At 45.7% G+C, this 20,502-nt stretch overlaps 1 protein-coding gene across 4 annotated transcripts in view; it reads right to left on the bottom strand.

Annotated features, from left to right (window-relative positions):
• Positions 1–20,502, bottom strand: part of satb1b (SATB homeobox 1b) — a 64,115-nt gene that overhangs the window by 16,251 nt on the left and 27,362 nt on the right. For 3 of the 4 annotated variants that reach the window (XM_083989668.1, XM_083989670.1, XM_083989669.1), the window contains exons 6-11: positions 18,166–18,277; positions 16,964–17,041; positions 13,462–13,967; positions 10,700–10,912; positions 4,601–4,672; positions 4,106–4,270 (exon numbers count right to left, since the gene is read on the bottom strand). In XM_083989668.1, the coding sequence (XP_083845794.1) occupies positions 4,106–4,270; positions 4,601–4,672; positions 10,700–10,912; positions 13,462–13,967; positions 16,964–17,041; positions 18,166–18,277 (1,146 nt within the window). The remainder of the gene's footprint in view (positions 1–4,105; positions 4,271–4,600; positions 4,673–10,699; positions 10,913–13,461; positions 13,968–16,963; positions 17,042–18,165; positions 18,278–20,502) is intronic. The other variant, XM_083989671.1, reaches the window with a different exon arrangement.

Here is a 20,502-nt window from a genome sequence, read left to right as displayed (position 1 = left end):
CATACACCAACTCCCCCCCCCCCACCACCACCACCACCACCACCCACCCTCCTCCACCCCTCGCTCTCTCTCCCCCTGCCTCCCCCTACTGCACCAGCCCCCCTGCCCGGCCCCCCCGGTGGCGCAGCGGCGGACCAGATCAGTGCCATTCTGTCTCATTAGAGCCTGGCTAATTAGCGTAGCCTCTTCCAGGGGAGAACGAGAGCGAGTGAGAGAGAGAGAGAGAGAGAGAGAGAGAGACAGAGAGGAGGAAAGAGACGTGGGGAGGGCGGGTGGCGTTGTGGTGGCAGCCACGGCGCTCTGTACTCCACTGGTCAATGAGGAGTCAGTCGGAGGGGCTTTGAGCCCCCGCGGAGCGCCGGGCTCCCAGGGAGCTTGTTTTATGACAGCAGGGACTCTGATTCCATCCATCGCGCCGTTTCCTCTCAGGAAGTGTCGGGGATGTTTGGACATTAAAGTTATGTCAAAGGGAATGCCCCCCCCCATGCCCCCCTCCCTGCGCCGCCACCGAGCTGCTCAACCCCCCCCCCCCCCCCCCCCCCCCCCCGGCCAACCCCCCACCGCTCGGCCCAACGTTAGCCGCCCTCTCTCTGCTGCTAGGCTAGCCGGCGCGGCGAGCCTCCCCTACTGACGTGAATGGGAACAAAGCACGCTAGCTGGCTAAAGCAGCACACCAGTCCTACTGAGCCAGTTAATAACGTTTGACATCAACTCTGGGCGATCCAGATCATGGCTCGCACCTCTGCAGGCTAGAAACCCCCCCCCCAAAAAAAAACACGAGATGGGCTCTTTGGCGGACGCAGCTACTTCTGGCAGTGACATGGCTGGATGTGAACCAGTAGCACGCAGTTGTTTTCTCCAAGTCTCCTGAAGCTAAATGGAGATGGAGCTTTCTTGGAGCGTCCGATCGCTTTTGAATCATGGAGGGGATGGATCATGAATAATGATTCCGATTTTTTATCAAAGAGTAAACATGATGGCGTGGGCTTGGATTACCTTAAAGAAATATGTTTGCTCAGGGTTGGAGCGAATGGCGAGCATTAATCTGATAGAGTAATACGGCCTGGGCTGGAGTCGCTGCTCTATAGTTACTACTCGGAATATGTGGCAGTAAAAGTGTGATTGAAATGCAACATTGAATATGTGAGAGGAGGGGTGGGAGGTGGGGCAGTTAAGGGCTGGCAGAGCCCTGCTGTGGTTACGAGCCCTAAGAGAGGACAGGATGGCTGCGTTCCAGGAACCCCCCCCAAACACACACACACACACACCGACAGACACAAACACACACATTCAAATGTGCCTGCGCATAAACCCATTTCTGATGTGTAGAGAAGCACGCACACAAACACACATCTATATATAGTATAGACACACACACACACCTCGGCATACACCCAGTGGAGCATACACCAATCAGTTAACTCCTGTTTACTGCTCCTCTGCCCTGGGGACCAGTCAGTGCTGCTGTGACCTCCTTCAACTCCTTCAACATCTCTCTTCATTCTCTCCTTTCGGGTTCATCCTTCCTTTCTGAACCGCTTCATCCGTCTCTCTGTGAACGAGGCTACGCGCCGACGGTGAGTACCCCGAAATGCTGCCGCCGCCGCCGATCCCGGACCACCTGATCCCGTGCTTGCGTAAGCATGCTGGGAAATCCTAAGCCGAGCCAAAGAGGCAGAGGTTGAAGCGCGCGCACCGAGCTGACAGGACAGCGCCAGCCTCTCCGTGATGAGGCCTCTTCCCCCCGCCCTCCCCCCGCAATTATTTTCCTGGACCCCATATGGGCATCCTGCCAGTCCAGCCCATCCTCCATCCTCATCGCCAGCCACATCCACACACTGCGCTCAGCACCAGCAGCCTCTACCTAAAGGCTTTGGTTACTGGTTGTTTGTCCTCTGTGGACCTGTGCTTTTGTAACCACGTTGAGCTTTTTAAAAACACACTCTGTTCTTCCTCACACGCTGAATCAAACTAATAATGAAGCTCATGAAAGATTAACCCCGGCATTCCAGCCGAAAGGTTCTTTTACCGACAGATAATATGAGGTCACGTGAAGAAATCATGTGACCAACCCGAGCCGCAGGATCTACTGTATCAATATCTATCCATGTTTACCCTCTGGAGGCTCATGCAGCTTCTCACATATGGATTTTCCAAGGAATCTTCCACCATTGTTTCTTAATTTGCTGGGGGGCGGATGTGCAAGGATGATGGGTTGAATATTCTGGTGAGTTGTTTTTCTGGCTCTTTCGAAAATAAAACAAGTCACATCATCACCTACAATGAGACTGCTACACAATGAAATGTAGTAGATATTAGTGTCTGTGGTCCAGGTCTGCAGCTATAACTGCTATTTACATGATCTATTCTCGCAGTTATTTTCTCTATTAATTGTTTTGTCCAAAAAGGTGTGAGAAATCTGTGAAAAATGTCAATCACAATATTTCAAGTGACAGATTCAAAATGACTTATTTTGTTTGACCAACAGTCTAAAAGCCAAACATGTCCAATTCACTACAATAAAAGCAGCAACTGCTCACATTTCAGGGGCTGGAAAAGTGACTCAAGTGATTAACTGATTCCAAAAATAGATTCCAATTAATTTTCTGTCAATCAACTAATCAATTATTTGAGGAAGTGTTGCAGCTATACTGTTGTCCATAAAAAAACTAAAATAAATTCAACACATTTCTCTGCCCAGTGCCCACGGACGAAACTGTCACTTTTAAATTAAAAAAAAGAAATCAGGCCGATGGTGGATTTCTGAGAAACTGGGTGCCTACTCTGTGATTTTCAGGGGTTCAAGGGTCCTGACGAGGAGGAGCAGCCGCTGGCCTGGCGGTGCTGGTGGATGTGGCAATGCCGGCTGGGTAGTAAGGGGGGAGACCAGCTGCCCGGGGAGCGCCCATTACGAGATGGAGCCAGAGATAAGTGCTCTCCCAGGCCCCCTTTCACAGGCATAATTAGCACACTTCTTATCTGCTGCTCAATTCACATTCACACCCGCCTGCCATGAATGGAACGTGAAAGAGAGGCAGAAATCGGGGGGGAACGAGAGAGGTAGAGGGGGCAAGACAGAGTGATGGGAGGGAGGTGGAGAAGGCACGGTGGAAACCTGTTCCCAGACAAACCTTCATTTGAGAAGAGAGGCATGTTGGAGTTAATGCTGCGACCGCCTCGCTCTCTCCCCCCACTTTTTTTTTTTTTTTTTTCGCTTTCTCCACCCTTCCCAGGAGTCTTTGAACTCCTTAACAAAAACAGTGGTTTGTGCATCAAACTGCAATTTGGTAAAACAAAGCTATCTGGGGGTATAATCATCCTAATCAGCAAGAAAAAAATAAAGCCTTTGCAGATATTTCTAGATTATTCCGCCCTTGGTGATCTATTTCTCCCCCCGTCTTCTTCATCAAGCACAATTGTGGAAATCTTCCCAACTCTGCCTCCGACAGACAAGTGAAAACCTTTAATAATAACTCCTTAGTGCTACAATTTTAAATTGCTTTTAATGAAGAGTTGAACTGGTGGTGTGTTTTCTCTCTCTCTCTCCCTCTCTTTTCTTTTTTTTTTTTTTTACCCTGTTTCTACCACACACAAGCTTGTATTGTGTGAGCTGGCTGCTCTCTGGAAGAAGATAACAGGGGCCCCGATCGCCTTACTGAGCCCAGCTAATATAAACAGGTTTGTTTGGTGTTGAAACACGGTCGACAGTTAAACTCCAAACCCACAATAAAGAAGACATGTGTCATTATGTCCATAAATCACCGCGCTGATGCACCGAGGCAAGTTTGGCTTCGCGTTTGACAGATTTCTACTTCTCTTCATTTAACTGCATGAATATCACAATGTTATGCACATTTATCATTGACTATCTGATCATCTTTCCAACGCTCTTTGTACAGAATAATGTGTGTGTGTGTTTGTGTGCATTACATGTTTTATGATTGTTAGCGTCCATGTGAAAACATAACAAAACACTCTTTTCACGCTGCAAGAAACTTAACCTTCAACTGAAATGGTCAGTTTGGTTTTCTGGAGGAAGACAGTGACTGAGAAGCCGATTCTTTTGCCTCAGGACTGAAGTGGTTTTGTAGAGCGTTGCAGTTACCTGGCTCTTGGAGGCAGCCACCTTAGCGAACAGAGCCTGGGACACCTTGGCCCGCTTCATCTCTTGCTGGATCTCGTCGTAGATGGTGGAGTTGATGTTGAGGATGCAGCTCTCCGTCTTGCCGTTCCACTCGCTGGGCAGAGGTGACGGCTTCACCTGTTGGAACAGTAGGAGGGAAAGCAAAAGAGCCAGTATAAAAAACACTGCACATGGAAAACTCTATCTATATCTAACTGCAGAATATAGAACCCTCACAAAAACTCTATTTGAATAAAATGTAGTCATTATAAAATGGAATTCAAATCTGAAGTCTCATGAGATCAGAACATAGTTTAAAACAAAAACTGATCACAATAAATTCACATGTTGCTGCTCCTTCACAGACATGTTCATGCAGAAATAGTGCATGCTGGGAGATGATAAGCCCTACAAAGTGTATGGTCTATAGAAATGTGTGAATTAAGACTGGTGAGAGAGGTGGGGTTATATGCTCACAGGGGAAATGCCCACGGGGATCCGGGGATTCCAGTCCTCAGGCCGTACACTGTTACAGTCTTCCCTCCGGGGCTGCAGAGTCGGGAACACAACACAACCATATATTTGTTCAGGATCACATGAGCAAAAATAAAGGGAATATCTGGCTAAACACAAGCATTCACAAACACTCAAGCTTGCAACCGCCTCTCACTCACACACACACTCCTGTGTCGATTACACCCTGAGCGCAGCAGCACCCGCGTTACTTTGCACAGATACACTTGGATGTGGTGTATGAAATGTTATTATTCCTGTGTCAAGCTGGTGATTAAAACATAAATGCAAGTCAAGAGAAATCAAATCATCCTCATTCAGCAGCTTGTTGCATCTTGACAAAAATCTTTTGACGGAGTAACAAGTGTCCTAATAAAAGCATTACCCAAGAACCATTAACATATGAATCATTCCATACGAGCCCTTTTCTTTTTCAAAGGGAGGCATCGACAGGGCTGGATTCGGAGTACGAGCACAAGGTATGCAAATAAACCATAATAACACCGGCAGCGACAAAACTGATCACAGAGCTGGTGATCACAAAACCATATAGATTTGTGTATTTGTCTAGACGCCTAATAACGAGCCCCTCTCTGCGTTAAAAACAATCACATTATCCTCAAATTTGCGGCGAGGCTGGAATGTCGGAGCTTTTCAGGGCCTTTCATCCTGTTTTACAGCGGCTCGACGACGACGTGGGCTCGTCAGTCTGAGCGGTAGGTTACCATGTCGGGCTAATTGTTAAGGCCGGGACGTGCACTAACTGGCTTTGGGGGAGTTGGGCCGACCCATCAGTACACGTGAGAGAAACATACCTCTGCATCTGTTTTTATGAGGCCAATAAAAACCCTCCTCTGTCTCTGGCTCAATTGCCACCCTGGCTGATTTATGTGCTTAAATTCACACCGCATTGCTCCATAGGAGAGGCTGGCAGATGGCCAGGTGTATGAGTGTGCGTTTGTGGCTGTGTGTGTGTTTGTGTGCATGTGCGAGTGAGAGAGAGAAAGTCGCCGTGTGTACGAACAGGTTTACATGATAAATGTTAATGGGTCTAAGTCATACAGGTGAAGCATATTAGCCCTCAAGATATGGTACTGATGTACCAACAGTAGTCTGAGTGATGAAAACAACACAAACCACAGGCTTTGAGTTTTGACAAATAGTTGCAGCTTAATATGTCAGCTACTATTGTTTACTGTTTGTTTGTACAAATCTGTGGGCTGGTCTCAGATCAGCTCAAATGATTCATTAGGGAAGTGGAGCGTTGATTTCTAATTCAGCTGATGTGATTATTGAAAAGATCTCTGATCGGGTTATTTGGAAAAAGAGCACACAGTAACACTTTATAATAAGTAGACACTATTAAGCATTAGTTAAGCATGAAATACTGAATTTGTCATTTATAACACATGAATACTCATTAGTATGTAGTTTATAAACAGTTAAAAATGTTTTACTTACCATCGATAAGCACTAACTCTATTTATAAACTACATACTAATGAGTATTCATGCGTTATACATGAAGAATTAAGTATTTATTAATGCTTAATTAATGCTTAATAGTGTGTACTTGTTATAAAGTGTTGCCGAACACATTGTTGTGTGAAAGGTCCACTCCGTCCCTCTGAAACTCTGTCCTGCACCAACACAACGTCTGATTGTAAAGATGAGCTGTGAACTGCGAAGTGGCCCTGCTCAAGTTCGGCGCTGCTGCCTCTGAATGAGACGCTGCTTCTTTTTAGTTATTTCTAAGGACATGGAACTGCGGGGGTGCCTCCATTTTAGAGTTGGGTGGGCCGGTGCTTCTGCCTTTCTATCCTTCTCACCTAAATTACAGCCAAATCTTCTCGGCGGACAGGACAGAGGAGGCCTTTGTCCGCCCCTCTCACCTCCTAGATGCAGCTGACCGCACTTCAAATGGGCTTAAGTGGTAGAAAGTTGCCACATACCTTTCAAATGAGGGACACAGATTTTCAGCAAAGGGTACAAAGTTGTTCTGTGGTGCGCGGTGATTTTGAGAGAGGGACTGACTAAATGATCTTTTACAGAGCTTGTCATCGCTCTGTGAGCTTTATTTTTTGAAATGGGAGGGCTGTTAATGCTGCCTAATGCGTGCTAAAAGGTCAAAATTAGCACAAAAAATTATCCATCATTTGTGCACCATTCTCACCTGTGTGGTGAGGGGCAGAGATGATGCAGAACTCATTTACATGCAGGGAGAATGAAATGTATGTTCTCTGGTGTGTGTGTCGACGGGGGGTGGGGTGGGGGTGGGGGGTGAATTGGCACTGATTTATTCCACATGTTTCTGGACAAGTTCGAGCCTGATACAATGGAAGGGAATGCGAGGTGTGTAACAGAACAATGTAGCAGGGTGTGTTATTCGCGCTGTTGTCACAAGTAAACAGTGTACTAATGAGTGCACAAGTATGCCCGGGGTTCACGCCGTATGAATTTGCCAGCTCGACAGTTTGCGGGACTGCACGCGCTCACAGATGTGGTTGTGTGATGTATGGATGTAGTTGCTGTTGTTGTTGTGTTTGCATGCTTTTTTTGCAAACTGCAACTGTCCCTGTGCTCCATTCCGAGGCAGAGATATCGTCTATTAAATTTTACTCTCATTTCAGCCATTGGAACTTCAAAGAACTATTAGTTTTGTTTCATAATAGTTAAACAAACATTCCTCTGAAGCAGCCTTGCTCTGAAGGGAGGAATTATCTCATTAACCCTCAATGGGAAAAGCCAACAAGACAATTTTTCAAAGCACTTTGCTTTGTAGCGATCCTGACAATGTGACGACTTCTTCGGTCCACAAAGAGCTGTGAATGTTCTGTGCTTTGTCCTGCATGTGAGTATGAGTCTGGCTGAGTAACTCTCACTAATGACTCATGGCCCCAGGAGCGTAAAAAAAAAAAGAGTGGAGAGTGGATGAAATGAATGTAAAATAGAAAAATAAAGGTGTAATTGTTTTAAACATCTCAAGTAGTGTCATTTGTGAGTGATTTGGGTGTAATAAGGTGTCACTGATGAGACAGCAGCTCTTCTGCCATTTATCAAATTTGATCAAAACCAATGACCTGACAGTGGAGAAAGCTGTTAATGGACAAAAAACTGTGGACAACATTTTCGAAGGTCAAGTTGGTCGTGGAAGATGAATTGTAGGTTTTGCTTTGGAAAAAAAAAACCCTCAACAGCTGCAGGAGCTCAGGTGATGTGCTGATGGAGAAACCTTCCCAGCAACACAAGACGGTGAGGCCGTAACCCAGTTCAATCAGATTGTTTGAACCTACGTGTAGTGATGGATCCATCACACCGGCACGAGGCTTGATTGACGTCGGTGGCCGAGCTAGCCGCGCAGCTTTGTCGCCTGATGCGACAAACTGTATCACCTGGACTGACAGCACGGTGGACGGAGGACGGAGTCGCCGGAGCGTCAATCCGTAAGAGAGAATGCAGCTGACTGAGAGCTGCAGAAGATGTGTGGACAGATGATTACCGCAAAATCGGTTATGTCCGTGTCACGTTGCATTACATCAATGACCAGTGGGAGCTGACTGAGCCACTTCCACACTGAACGCACACACTACATACACAACAACAACCAATAACCTCAAATACAATCAGCTCAGGGCTGAGGTGTGATCACAGAGCTGGATACAACGCAACCGACTGACAATGATGAAACGAAGAGGGGTCTTCTCTTTCCAATGAGCTGCTCGTGTCCTATTTCAAAGCAGACAAACACCCAGAATCCTTTGCAGCACATCAGGAACACAGGGCTAACAACTACCTGAGCGATCCAAGTATTAAGTGACGTGAGTGAGTGACGCAGTTGCGTTTCTTTGGCGCAGTTTGAAGGACACCGCCACCAAATCGCAGTGTGACTAACAAATTTGGGCTGCGTCTCCTACATGAGCTCACAGTGTTCCTGCATCCCAAACGAAAAAAAAAAAGCCTGAAGCGGCGTGCAGACGAGGCTGATGTGATGAGCATTCACAGCGAAGGTACATTATGCCTATATCAGTGTTTATGCCAACAACCTCGCAAATTGGACAATTAGAAGTGCCAAATGAGTCATTTCAGTAATCAAACCCACTTTAATAGGCTATCTGAAGGCAAGAAAAATCACTACGTACAGTTTTAAAGGCGCATCTGATGTGTCTGTTGGCATTATTAAAAGTTCAAAAAAATCTATACATGAGTGCATTAAATTCAACAATTTCCCTGCTTTTCCTCTTAAAGTGTCCATTGACCTTATGTAACAGTTGTTAAGATGCCACCTGAGACCTGGTCCGCACTCAGCAGGTGAAGATTGTAGCCGCCGCCGAGGACGGCGGTGTGGAAACGTTTCATCCTAAGGATGCGGTGGCAGCGCACGCTTAGATTTAAGACACTCAAGGAAGATCCTTTTGAGGTTTTGTTCTGCTTGAAGGAGCATGCTAAAACGCTTCCTATCCTGGCACCGGCTGCACAGGATGTGATCGCTGTCTCCGCATCCAGCGAGAGAAGATTTCTCCTCGGCTGATTCGAGAACACAGACCCGGGGACTGTGGACAGTGTTCTTTTTGTGCGCGGCAGCCTAAGGGGTTATTAAATGTCAGCATAAGTGAGTAGCTGTTTATTTAGCCTATTTGGCCAAATACTGTTAATTACAAGCTGAATTCATGTCTCTACACTTTGGCTAATTAGACCTGTCTGACAAAGCACGGCCACGCTGCTGTTGGAACAAACATCCTCCGTGGTGTTTTTTTTTTTTTCTTTGAATAATTTGAAATGTTCTCTTTATTTTCTAATCTTAAGTCAGACTGTTGTGCTTATACAGTCTAATGAACACACCCAAATGAAGAGATAAGTTTTATTCAGTGAATCTTTATCTGATCTATTTGGTGTGACCCTGCTGTGGCCCTATAGGTCCTATTGAATAGGTGCTGTTTCATGAAACCCATTCACAAGCCAAAATGAGAGCTCCATGTTGCTGTTGTGTTGTTTTTTTGTACAATATATGCAATGTAATAAGATGTCTGTTTGGCCTGAGGCTGCTGACCAATTGTACGTGAAAGAATAAAGTAGTTTTTAGTGACTGTGCAGCTTATACAACGTGTTTAATTACAGGCACAAGGTGGGTCGCAGGACTTCTATTACCGGGTCACGTCGGGCCCAGATTGAATTTAGAGGCAACTACAGGTAACAGATTGGGTCCGGTCAGTTTCGCAGGTGCAGAGAAGGTGCAGATTTGCAGAACTGTACCTGTGCAGGACTGCAGATGTGTGTTGCTTTTTTTTTTTTAGCTCCACAGCAACAGAATTTGTAGCGTGAGCTATAAAAAAACACATTTGCAGTTCTTCTTTCTGTGGCTGCTGTTCTCTCTTATAAACTAAATAAAATAATCTAAATATTATTAAAATGCAATTTAGGTGCATAAAAGACACCTGCTTCATATTGTGTGATACACTCAGCTCCTGTCGCAGCACTCCATCAGCCAGACTATAAATCAGTTCCTATGCTGTCGACGTCTACAGCAGCAGCAGAACGCTCAAAGCAGAAGGATAAATCAACCTTTACTCCCTGACTTTTAGATTCTGAAGCTAGTGTCAACAAATGTTTTTTTGCATCAAGTGTATTCCAATTGATCTTTTTTTTAATTCTACTTAGCCTCTATAGATCAACTCAGCCTCTAAGACCGCTAAGTGTTTTTCAACCTTGGGGTCGGGACCCCATGTGGGGTCACCTGGAATTCAAATGGGGTCGCCTGAACTGTCTAGTAATTGATTAAAAAAAAAAAATTAAACTAATTATTATTCTTTTAAAATTATGACTAAAAACACCACACACAGTCTTAAACAACTGTATTATATACTTTCACTGTATATAAATCAAGTTCAGATGAAATGCAGCATATAAAAACATCTGAGCTGGCGCATTTTGATTGATGGACGCGGGGGTCGCCAGACATTTGTGGTCACGAGCCAAAAAAAGGTTGGAAACCACTGCTCTAAGATACGCTTGTAAGACCAAAACCTCTTCTGCATGAACGTACACACAGGTATAGAACATGTGGTACCTGTACAGGGCGGCTGGGTGGAGTGCTGATGAGCGGAGCCGAGCCCATTGCGGAGGCGGCTGTCAGGCTGCGCTCCCTCTCCTCCTGATAGATGCGGTCGCGCTCGGCCTCCGGCAGCTGCAGGAAGTTCTGCATGGCGCGCAGGTTGACCAGCAGCGACTGGGAGGCCGTTTTAGGGTCTTCCTCCTTGCGTAGGATCTCGGACAGCAAGCCCTGCAGGACGGAGGTGGGGGACCAAAGAGAGGTGGGTGAGACGGAGAGAAGAGGCGCAGTGGGTGGAGAGTGAAGAAGATCACTTCTCAATTAAAAGAGAGACACAAGTGTAAATTTAGACTCTAATGACAAAGGAGAAGTGACAAGCTTACATCCACTTAATCTGTGAACTAATACAGCCTCACAGCAACTCAATATTGACATTACTACTAGGCAGAGTCCCAGGCTTCTCCTAACAGTCACTTCCAACTTTCCATCCTTAATGTTTTAAAATCCATTCATCGCTGCGTTCTCTTCTCCTCCAGATCCTCCACACTCTATAGAGCTGTTGTGTTCAAGTAGAAAACACAAACACACCCTGCGCACTTCATCAGCCGTCATTATCGGATGACAAAAACCACTTCGCCCAAAGTTAGCGCGTGGCCTACGAACCTGCCGCGCGCCGGTTTTTGCTGTTAACTCGGCAGATCTTGGACATGGTTCTTGGAGCCGTGTTTTGTCGCTCAGGGATGAGAGCCGCCGCCGCTGCCGCCACCGCCGCTCACACACACACGCACTCGCCGCCTGAAATGTGGAAAGTCTTGTGCGGCGGCGGGCAATCAGTGTATCCTCTGTTTACTTTTCAATAGCGCTCAATTCCGTCATTATGAGACGGCGATGACTCCATTATCAGAGACGTGTGATTGGGCCTTTTCATCAGCTCTTGGCCACACACTGTGCAAAGCGTTGCTCTGCTTCTCTCGCCATCAATAGGTGTGATTTGGTAATAAAACAAGGTGATGGAGAAAACACACTCGTGCTTTTATTTATTTATTTATTTTCCCAGAGCATGCGAGTCCTCCCTGGGAGGTGAGTAAAGCTGCAAATATGCGCCTGGTGCCGTTCGTCTGGCTATGAAAACGTATGAAACTAGATGTGTCATGCTTAAATAGGCAGGTCTGCGGTCTGCAGACAAGTGTGGACAGATAGGCAATCACACTCCGCAGTGACGTTGTTTTATGGTGAGGGAAACTTGACGTGCGCAGGTACTCAGGGGGGATGGATTGATGGCATTATCTCTTTTATGACTGCGTCTGCGTCCAGCATGCGCATGCTTATCGTTCTTCGCCATCGAAAACCCACGCCGTCTATCTCCTCAGTCAATCAGCTTCCTCTTCCAAAAAAAAAAAAAAAACACTTCGGCTCCTCCCCTTCGTGTCACCGCCCTCTCTCCCCCCTCCCCCTCCCCTCTCCTTTTATTAACACGGGCTGCTAGAGAAAACACACGCCTAATAAATAATCCTCCAAAGGCAAATTCTCCAACGGCACATTGGGCTAATTCCTCATATCAACCACAGATAAGACTGTGTTTGTGTGGGAGCTTGCCCATCTGCACAAAAATACCACTGTCTGTCTCATGTAACACACAGATACACACACACACACACACACACACACACACACACACACACACACACACACACACACACACACACACACTTTCACGCTTATATTTAAGGAGAAGTTGCTGTATGTTTGAATTCTAATCGATACTCATCAATTTCTGTTTTTTTTTTTCCTTTTTCATACACATCAACTTCAAAGCCAATGGAGTCGTAATGAGGTTTTTCTGTCACCTCCTTCCAGCCCCCTCTGACACACACAGTACATCTTAAGACATTATCACTGAAATCTATGTGTGCGTCTGTGTGAGTGTGTGTGTGTGAGGCCTCTGACTATGAAGTGAAACCACATATTTTGGCAGGGAACACACGCCATGACCGAGCCCGGGTCTTTCACATGGCAGGCTGCCAGCTGTCTTCAAGTGCATTAGAGGTGCTACATTACTGGAGTGTATGAGAGTTATGAATGAGATATAAACTGTGCGAGTAAACAGATTCAAAGACGAGGCCTTCTTCCATACTTCTCAGCAGAAGTGGTGGCGTCAAATTGTTCTCTAACTTCCTTCGATGTGATGCTGTTTCCTGTCGGGGAGACACTTTGACTGTTTGTGCCACAGAGAAAAGGCACAGAGCTCTGGTTGAAACAGTTTTTTAGATGTACCTGTGGTGTATCAGCATGACGCCGTCACCAAGTGCCACTTTTATAGGCCCTGTTTGTACTTAAAAGGTCTTATTACTTTGTGAATATCCACATCGGACCGGGGAATGAAATTAGAGATATAAAACTGGAATTAAAATTAAATTATATTAAAAAACTAAATTAAATACCTTCAATAATTACCCAATTTCTGTATTAAAGCACATCAAATATTTCCTGCGTTTATCATCGTCAGTTTTTTATCATTCCTTTTATAATTGTTATGAATTATTGATATCAAAATCCATGATAAATATCAGCTCCATTGACCCGCTGATTTAATTTGGTTCAATCTGAGATATTCAGTCTCGACCTGCTGCCAAGCCAGAACTTCTACATCAAAAGTACCATCAAGTGGAATTAAAAAATCTAACTGATATAAAGATATAAAGATGGCACTTTTTAGTACTGATAGTAATTTCAGTTTTTTACTCTGCCTTTATTCCAGCCCATCTGTCTTCCCTCCTCACCTGGGTTCTGTTGAAGGCCACGCGGGCGAAGACGGCCTGTGAGATGCCCGCCCGCTTCAGCTCGTCCCTCACCCACTGGTAGATCTCGTTGGACACCTCGGTGTTGGACGCCACCTGCGGCTCCATGGGCTTGTTGTGGGAGGTGCGGTTGACGGGCGGGTGGTTGAGGTACTGCTGCGACAGCGACTGCTGGGCCAGCAGCCGGTTCACTGCATACTGCTGGTTGAGGATCTGCGCCATCACGAGCTGCTGGTTGACCAGCTGGGGGCTGATGGGCGTGGACACCAGGCCCGGGTGGTGCAGTCCGGGGAGCTGCTGGGGTTGCCGGCCTCCCGGCTGGCCGCCGTGCGATGGCGGAGCGTGGGACATCGGAGGCACCGGCGAGGAAGGGGTCTGCTCCGCCGTGCTGCCGGGGATGGGCTGCTGCTGCTGCTGGGAGAAGCCCATGTGGTTGTGGCTGTGGTTGGAGCCGGGCGGGGAGAGGTCGGCCAGGCCGTCCATCTCGGCTGGAGGACGGGACGAGCAGCAGGGTGAGGAGAAACAGAGACAAACAAAAGACAAAAAATAGGGTTGGTGATTGATTTCAAGTCTCTGTTTAAACACTGCAGAATGTAGAAAAAAGGGGAAAAACTACATTTACAAGCGCTGGAGAATCTCAAAAAATGTAAAAAACTTAAAACGCGAAATTATGGCCATCGGTTTAATAGCCATTGTCCCTAATCAGAAGAAATGAAACAGATCCTCTCTGTATCAGATCAAACTTGAGTCCTGAGTGAATCTCAGCCTGTCAGCTAACATTCCAGCTGATCAGCCAGCGACTGGTTAAAAAAAGAAAAAGATGAAAACGCAGATAAAAGAGCCTCATTGTGTTTGACCTGTGTCTTCCACAAGCCATGCCTCCGAAATTAAGTTCAGAACGTCTGTAGCCTCATCATGTGAAAAAAAATCTTGGAGAGACAGTGGAGTGTGTGTATGTGTAAGTACAGAATTAATGTGTGTGTGTGTGTGTGTGTATCCGCAAAGACAGAAGCAATGCTGATAAATCTGATTCTCTCTTTACATCCTTAATTCTAAAATAAGGAACACAAGCCAGCCAATATGACATTTTTAGGGGAGGGTGGTCTAAACATAAATGTGGGGAGCAGGAGACAGGAGGAGGACAGCGGAGGACATGCAGCCTTGTTTTTGGATGTGCTAAAAAACCGACTCGCCTTTAAAAAAAATTCTGTGTGCGCTCCATTTAATGGCATTTGAGAGATTTTTTTGCGGCATCTCTTGCTTTGGGAATCTTTAAGTCCATAATGGCAGCTCGGGAATATTTTAAGGCAGGTTTAAATGATGTGCTTAGAGGATGAAAACAATGATTTAACATTCAAAGTGCTACCCACAGCGAAGTGAATGAGCGTTTTGGAGCCGCTGAATGTTTTTCAGGTTTTTGCTCTGTCTATCTTAAAGGAACTCATATATATATACTGGGGCTGGTTTTGTGTACGCGCCGCGCAAAAGACAAGAGCGAGCGAGTGAGGGGGCAGCGCTGGAGGATTCATACGGATGGCAACGTCAACACCTTATAGCTCGCTGCGGCCTCCACACTCCACACACTGCTGGATGAGATTGTGAAAAAGCGTAAATTGCTGTTATGGGCATTGGGGAGGGAGGAAGGAGGGGGCAGGGGGGGGTTAGTGAGGGGTGGGCGGGTGGGTGGGTGCGGGTCTTCAACAAGCTGAATTTTTCATCAGATGAAAGATTAAGTGTATGGATGTTTTCCAAAAATACCCACAATAATGGTGTGTTTGAGCCGCCTGTTTCTTAACTGTCAGCAAGCACAAAACAGCCAGCCAAGACGGGTCTATTGAGCGTTTGTGGAAAACAAATGATGTTTTGGGGGGGGTTGGGGGGGGGGTAGTGAGAGAAACAAAACAAAAAATCTTGGTAATAATCACATCTCTTCCCATAATCCCTGGCATTCCCTGGCTCTGATGGTATGGCGTGCCTATTCACTCGTATGTGAATGTGTGCGTTTTTGTGTCATCTGTGTGTGTGTGTGTGTGTGTGTGTGTGTGCGTATCCTTGCTCGCACAGACTGCTGGGGGGCATGCTCGCAAACACACAAACACACAGGCACACGGAGGCATTTCCATGCAAATTGAAAAGAGAAGGGGTGACAGAAGAGCATGGCAGGCCCTGGGAGAAAAAGGCTGCCACAGAAGCGGGAGTCCTCGTGTGGAATCCTGCCACAAAAGAGCCCCGGATTAAACACACAATGGGAATGGGATGTGGGCTGAGGGGAGGGCGGGAGTGTGTGTGTGTGTGTGTGTTTGTGTGCGAGAGAAAGAGAGAGAAGGAATGGGAGAGAGACATGCCGAGTGACCTAACTCCCTCTCTCTCTCCTGTGTTGGCGTCCCTGCACCGGCGCTGCCACGTCAAAAGAAGCCACAGCGCCGGTAACTCCACTTGAGCTGGCAGCGCGGCCCAGCTGGCTGCCAGTACCTGTGACCAGCTACTTACTCCCCTTGACTTCAGGCTCAAACTGCCTGCTGAACGCAGAGTGCTCCGGTAAATGCAGAGTCACATGTGACGCGGTGGCCAAAGCACAAAGGGATGACCGCCACCGCCACCGCTCTCTCTCTCTCTCTCTCCTCCAGCCTTGGTACTTGGCGCCTCCCCAGCGCTTGCTCTTCCTGCCATGTGTGGCCATGTACGTACAGCAGACGGCAGCCCGTCATGAATATTGAGGTTGGGGGTGGGGGGGGGGGGAGTTGCCGCGGGGCGTGCGGTGGGCACCTGAGGCTCATGTGCCAAGGTTTTTGTGTGTCTGAGGTTTGGCTAAACATGATGCGCAGGCTGGAGGAGTCGGTGTGGATGTGTGCGTACGCTCGTCTCGAGATGTTATCGCCGCCTCGCTGCCTCTCTGTACGTATGCATTGTGGTTTGGTTCTTATCAGCTGCCTGATATCCTCGGAGGGAAGGATGCACAACACAGAGGAGCAGTTCAGCTGCTTCTTTAAATGCTTCTCTACTTGAAATCATGTCAACAACAACAACAAAAACAATACTTGTATGGACTGAGAGGATGAGGGCAAAAGTCAGATTGGTTCCAAACCCTGATCAGAGTATGGCCTTCCAAGGAGAATGATTCATTTTTCATTTTAATGTCATTTCAAAGTAGGTTTTTAGTTTTGGGATTAAGATAAAGATTATAATTAACAGGGATTTTACGTTGAGCAATTTCGGCATTAAGGAATGCAGCTCCTCACGTGTTCAGTGTGTGTTTATCTTCTCATTAATCAAGGTAAAGGGACAAAAAACTGACGTTATGGCAACAAAAACCTGCTCCAAATGACATACAGCCTTTAATTTTATGCTTAACGCGTTTAAAAAAAATCTGGTTTGAAGTTGTGACGACTGAGGTTAAGCATGTAGTGATAAGGAATGTGTGTATGCCAATGCAATGTCCTGTGTGTGTGTGTGTGTTTGTGTCAGTGCCCATGTTGCGACATACCTAGTGCATTGGCACGCGGGCTCTCACGGAGGACACACGTACCCAGGTAGCCCTCCAGCTGGGAGGGTTGGCGCATGCCTGCACAGTCGGATGGCAAGGCACGCACATGCACACACACATATACACACACACACACACACACACATTCACACAGTGTAGAGTTAGGAGTGAGGAAAGAAACACTGGGGTTAAGACTTCCTACAACACTTCTCACCCACTGCAGCTCAGCTGAAACATGGCATTTAAAAGCAGCAGCAGCTCCAGGGCCGCGGCTGGCAGCTGCAGCAGGCCCACTTTTGAGGAACACACAACCCAAAAAAGAAGAAAAAAAAACACACAATTGTGACAGAAAATGTGTGGGAGTGTTGCAAGAGAATACACAAGTAGAGCAGGTCTGAAGTAAATAATGTTCCCAGCGTATGTTACCACTTTAACAGAAGAAAAAAAAAAATCATCAGATTAGATATGATCACAACACGCCATTTGCATGGACGCTGTGAAAACATTTTGCTGTAATATCTCATGTGTCATCACTGAGAGCAGCAGCAGCACTAGCAACACAAAAAAAAAAAGAAAAGAAAAAAGATTGTTCAACAGATTGTTAAAGCTAATATCTCAACATTAAACTGCACTGTGAGCCTCACAACAGAGTGGTGTTCTGCTTAATCAAAAGACATAAAAATATATCGGAATTCTATCTCCAGCGAGGGTGCTAGTGGTATTATATAACCTCATTTCCTGGCGGGTCAAAGGGGATTTTTTTTTTTTTAGATAATATAAAGCATGCGTTGTTAGAGGGTTGATAAGAAATCCTAATTGAATTTCAGACTAGGCGGTGGCTGGTTGAAGTCATTGCTGCTTTTTGTTCATGGTAAAAAAAAAAAAGTAGAAAAAAAAAAGCTTTACACTCACACACAAACAAAAAATAAAACAGTTAGAGGCCTCTGTTTGACTCTAGCATTAAGCAATAACGTATAAATCAAAGATAACACTGCGTTCAATGGAGTTATCTTGAATTATTAGATAACAAGATAAAAATGTATTTCTGCTTCATGCAGCAGTAGGAAGACAAAGAGACGGTTGGTTAGAGAACATATTGTAATGGTGACTGGTGTGTATGTGTGAGTGTGTGCCTATGTGTGTGTGTGTGCAAAGAGACAAAAGTGTGAGCGCCATACTTTGCGCCCCTCCGTTTTGCTTACCCATCATATCTTTTGTCTTCTTGAAATGTTTATACCAGCGCCCAAATTCCTGACACTTCGCCGCCGACACATTTGCATAGTAAGTGCTGTTCACAATGGAGGAAATCATACTCTGAAAGAGAGAGATTGATTGAGAGAGAGGGAGAGAGAATGAGAGAGGGACTTTAGATTCTCATTGTGGAAAATACAGACATAATATTAAAGCTTGTGAAACATGCAGTAACACTGTAGCTTGTCAAAACAAATAAAAGATAGGGACATGGTAAAACCCAGTACTAAAAAAAAAAAAAAGGGAAAAAAAAGTGGAAAGTATCAGACATGCAGAAAATTTCCGATCTTGTCTCTGAAGGTGAAACAAATGAAATCAAACAAAGCTTTATCTGTTCTTTTTTTTTATCAAATGCCGGTGAGTTTGTCTGATTTTTTTTTCTTTTTTTCTTTCTTTTTTATTCGAGTGGGTAAATTATAAGGTCAACTGAGTTGTGTGTCTGTTGACATCAAGAGCAGGCGGTAGGAAAGATATTTACCTTCAAAGGGAAAGAAGATAACGGCTTATTGAATATCAGCATCTGGGGAGTCGGGCGATGTAAACAGATAAACCTCTTTTATTTCTCAGCTCTTTATTTATACAATCTGTTAAAGACAACAACTTCAACCAGATTGAGGGCCGCGCTGAGCATGTCGTTCTCCGCCGCATGTGTGCTCTACTCTCCCTTTACAGTCGACTCTTTGCCCTCTCTACATTAACTTCAACCATCCTCCTTCGCCTGAGAAAAACAAAGAGCCTGTTTTTTTTCCTCTCTCTCTCTCTTCCAGTTTCATTAAAATGAATGTTTTAACACCTTGCCGGCCTCCGGGCAAATAGTGAGGTTGGTGCAGGAGAAATTGTTTTTGATTGTTATAAATATTCAAAAGAACCAAACCATCTGTTTTCAAATTACAGGTATGCCATCTTTATCATTTTCTATAATATATGCGCTTGGAGGATGGCGGGGGAACCTTCTGGCATAGCAGCATGGTGGTGGGAGCACAATGAACTGGTACAGGATGATTCTGGTTCTCTGGCTGCTGCGTATCTGCACAAACACAGGATGTGAGGTGGCAGCTGTGCTGTCGCAGGAAGGCTGATCTGACTGAACCCTGAACTCCTGACCTCTCTATTAAAGCGGCGTGCATCTTACGCGACGGCGCCGTGCTCCTAAGGCTGATGCACGCTCCACCTGGAGCACAGGAGAGTCGACCCGATCCAAACAGAGGGAGCGGAGAGGGAACTAAAGCAGAGAGGTTGGTCAGCTTTAAGCACTTGTCTGTCTACAAGGAGTTAAGAGGATCAAACATTTCACTTTCTGGGTCTGATACACCACACAGCACTTACAGACAAGCTGGAGTTCTCAAAGACATTGACTGCATGTCGTCAAACCTCAGCCACAGACAATTAATAACGTGACTCTGGCTGTTCCTGCCTCTGCCAGGTAAAGTCAATTTAGCTGCTTCCTGTCACTCATATCTAGTGATGGTAATAACGGTGTTATAAACACACAGCGTTATTAGCGGCACTACTTTTTTCAGTAACAAGTAATTAAAGAAGTTACTGTTTCCCCCGTTATAACGCCGTTACCGTTACTGACAATAAAATGTGCTGTTACTTGACTCAAGAAGTCCTGTCACATTATAATACACATTATAATACACCTGTTTAAGTGAACGTTATATAGCCTACACGATTTTTTCAATCCATCAACTTGTCAGAAAAAACAACAACGTTTATCTGGAACTAACCAACTCACTCAGTATTCCTCTGCAAACTGGTTAAGGTTAGGATTAGTTAATTCTACACATTTGAGCATTTTATAACAAAGTAACACAACAGTTACTTTTCCTGGTAATTAGTTACTTTTATAATGTAGTAACTCAGTTACTAACCTAGTTACATTTGGGGGAAAGTAATGCATAACTCTAACTAATTACTTTTTGAAGGTAACATGCTCATCGCTACTCACATCTACCACTCAGCTGCTATCTTTATTTTTTTTCCTTCCAAAGTCAAACATGGGAAAGCGAGGTGAGAGTCACGTTGGTGGCTGCAGCTGGGTGTGAATCTGTGCCAGCCATGCTGCGGTGCATCATGCTGTCATGATGAAAAACAGGAGGATGAGGAGGCCTGTGTGCGCCGTGGACTTGCACGGGTCTATGGCAAAGCAGCCTTTTATGGCCTTAATTCAATGAAAGCCCAGATAGAGTTCAGGTTAGGGTTAAGAACTCTGAATTGCCCTCGTAATGGACCATACATCTACGCCTGGAGCGGGCTCCTTCTTTTGGATTCGTGCAAATCCCGAT

The sequence above is a fragment of the Trachurus trachurus genome (assembly GCF_905171665.1).
Source record: "Trachurus trachurus genome assembly, chromosome: 16".
Taxonomy (NCBI): domain Eukaryota; kingdom Metazoa; phylum Chordata; class Actinopteri; order Carangiformes; family Carangidae; genus Trachurus; species Trachurus trachurus.
The sequence above is the reverse complement of the archived record's forward strand: the minus strand, read 5'-3'. Positions and strand labels throughout refer to the sequence as shown.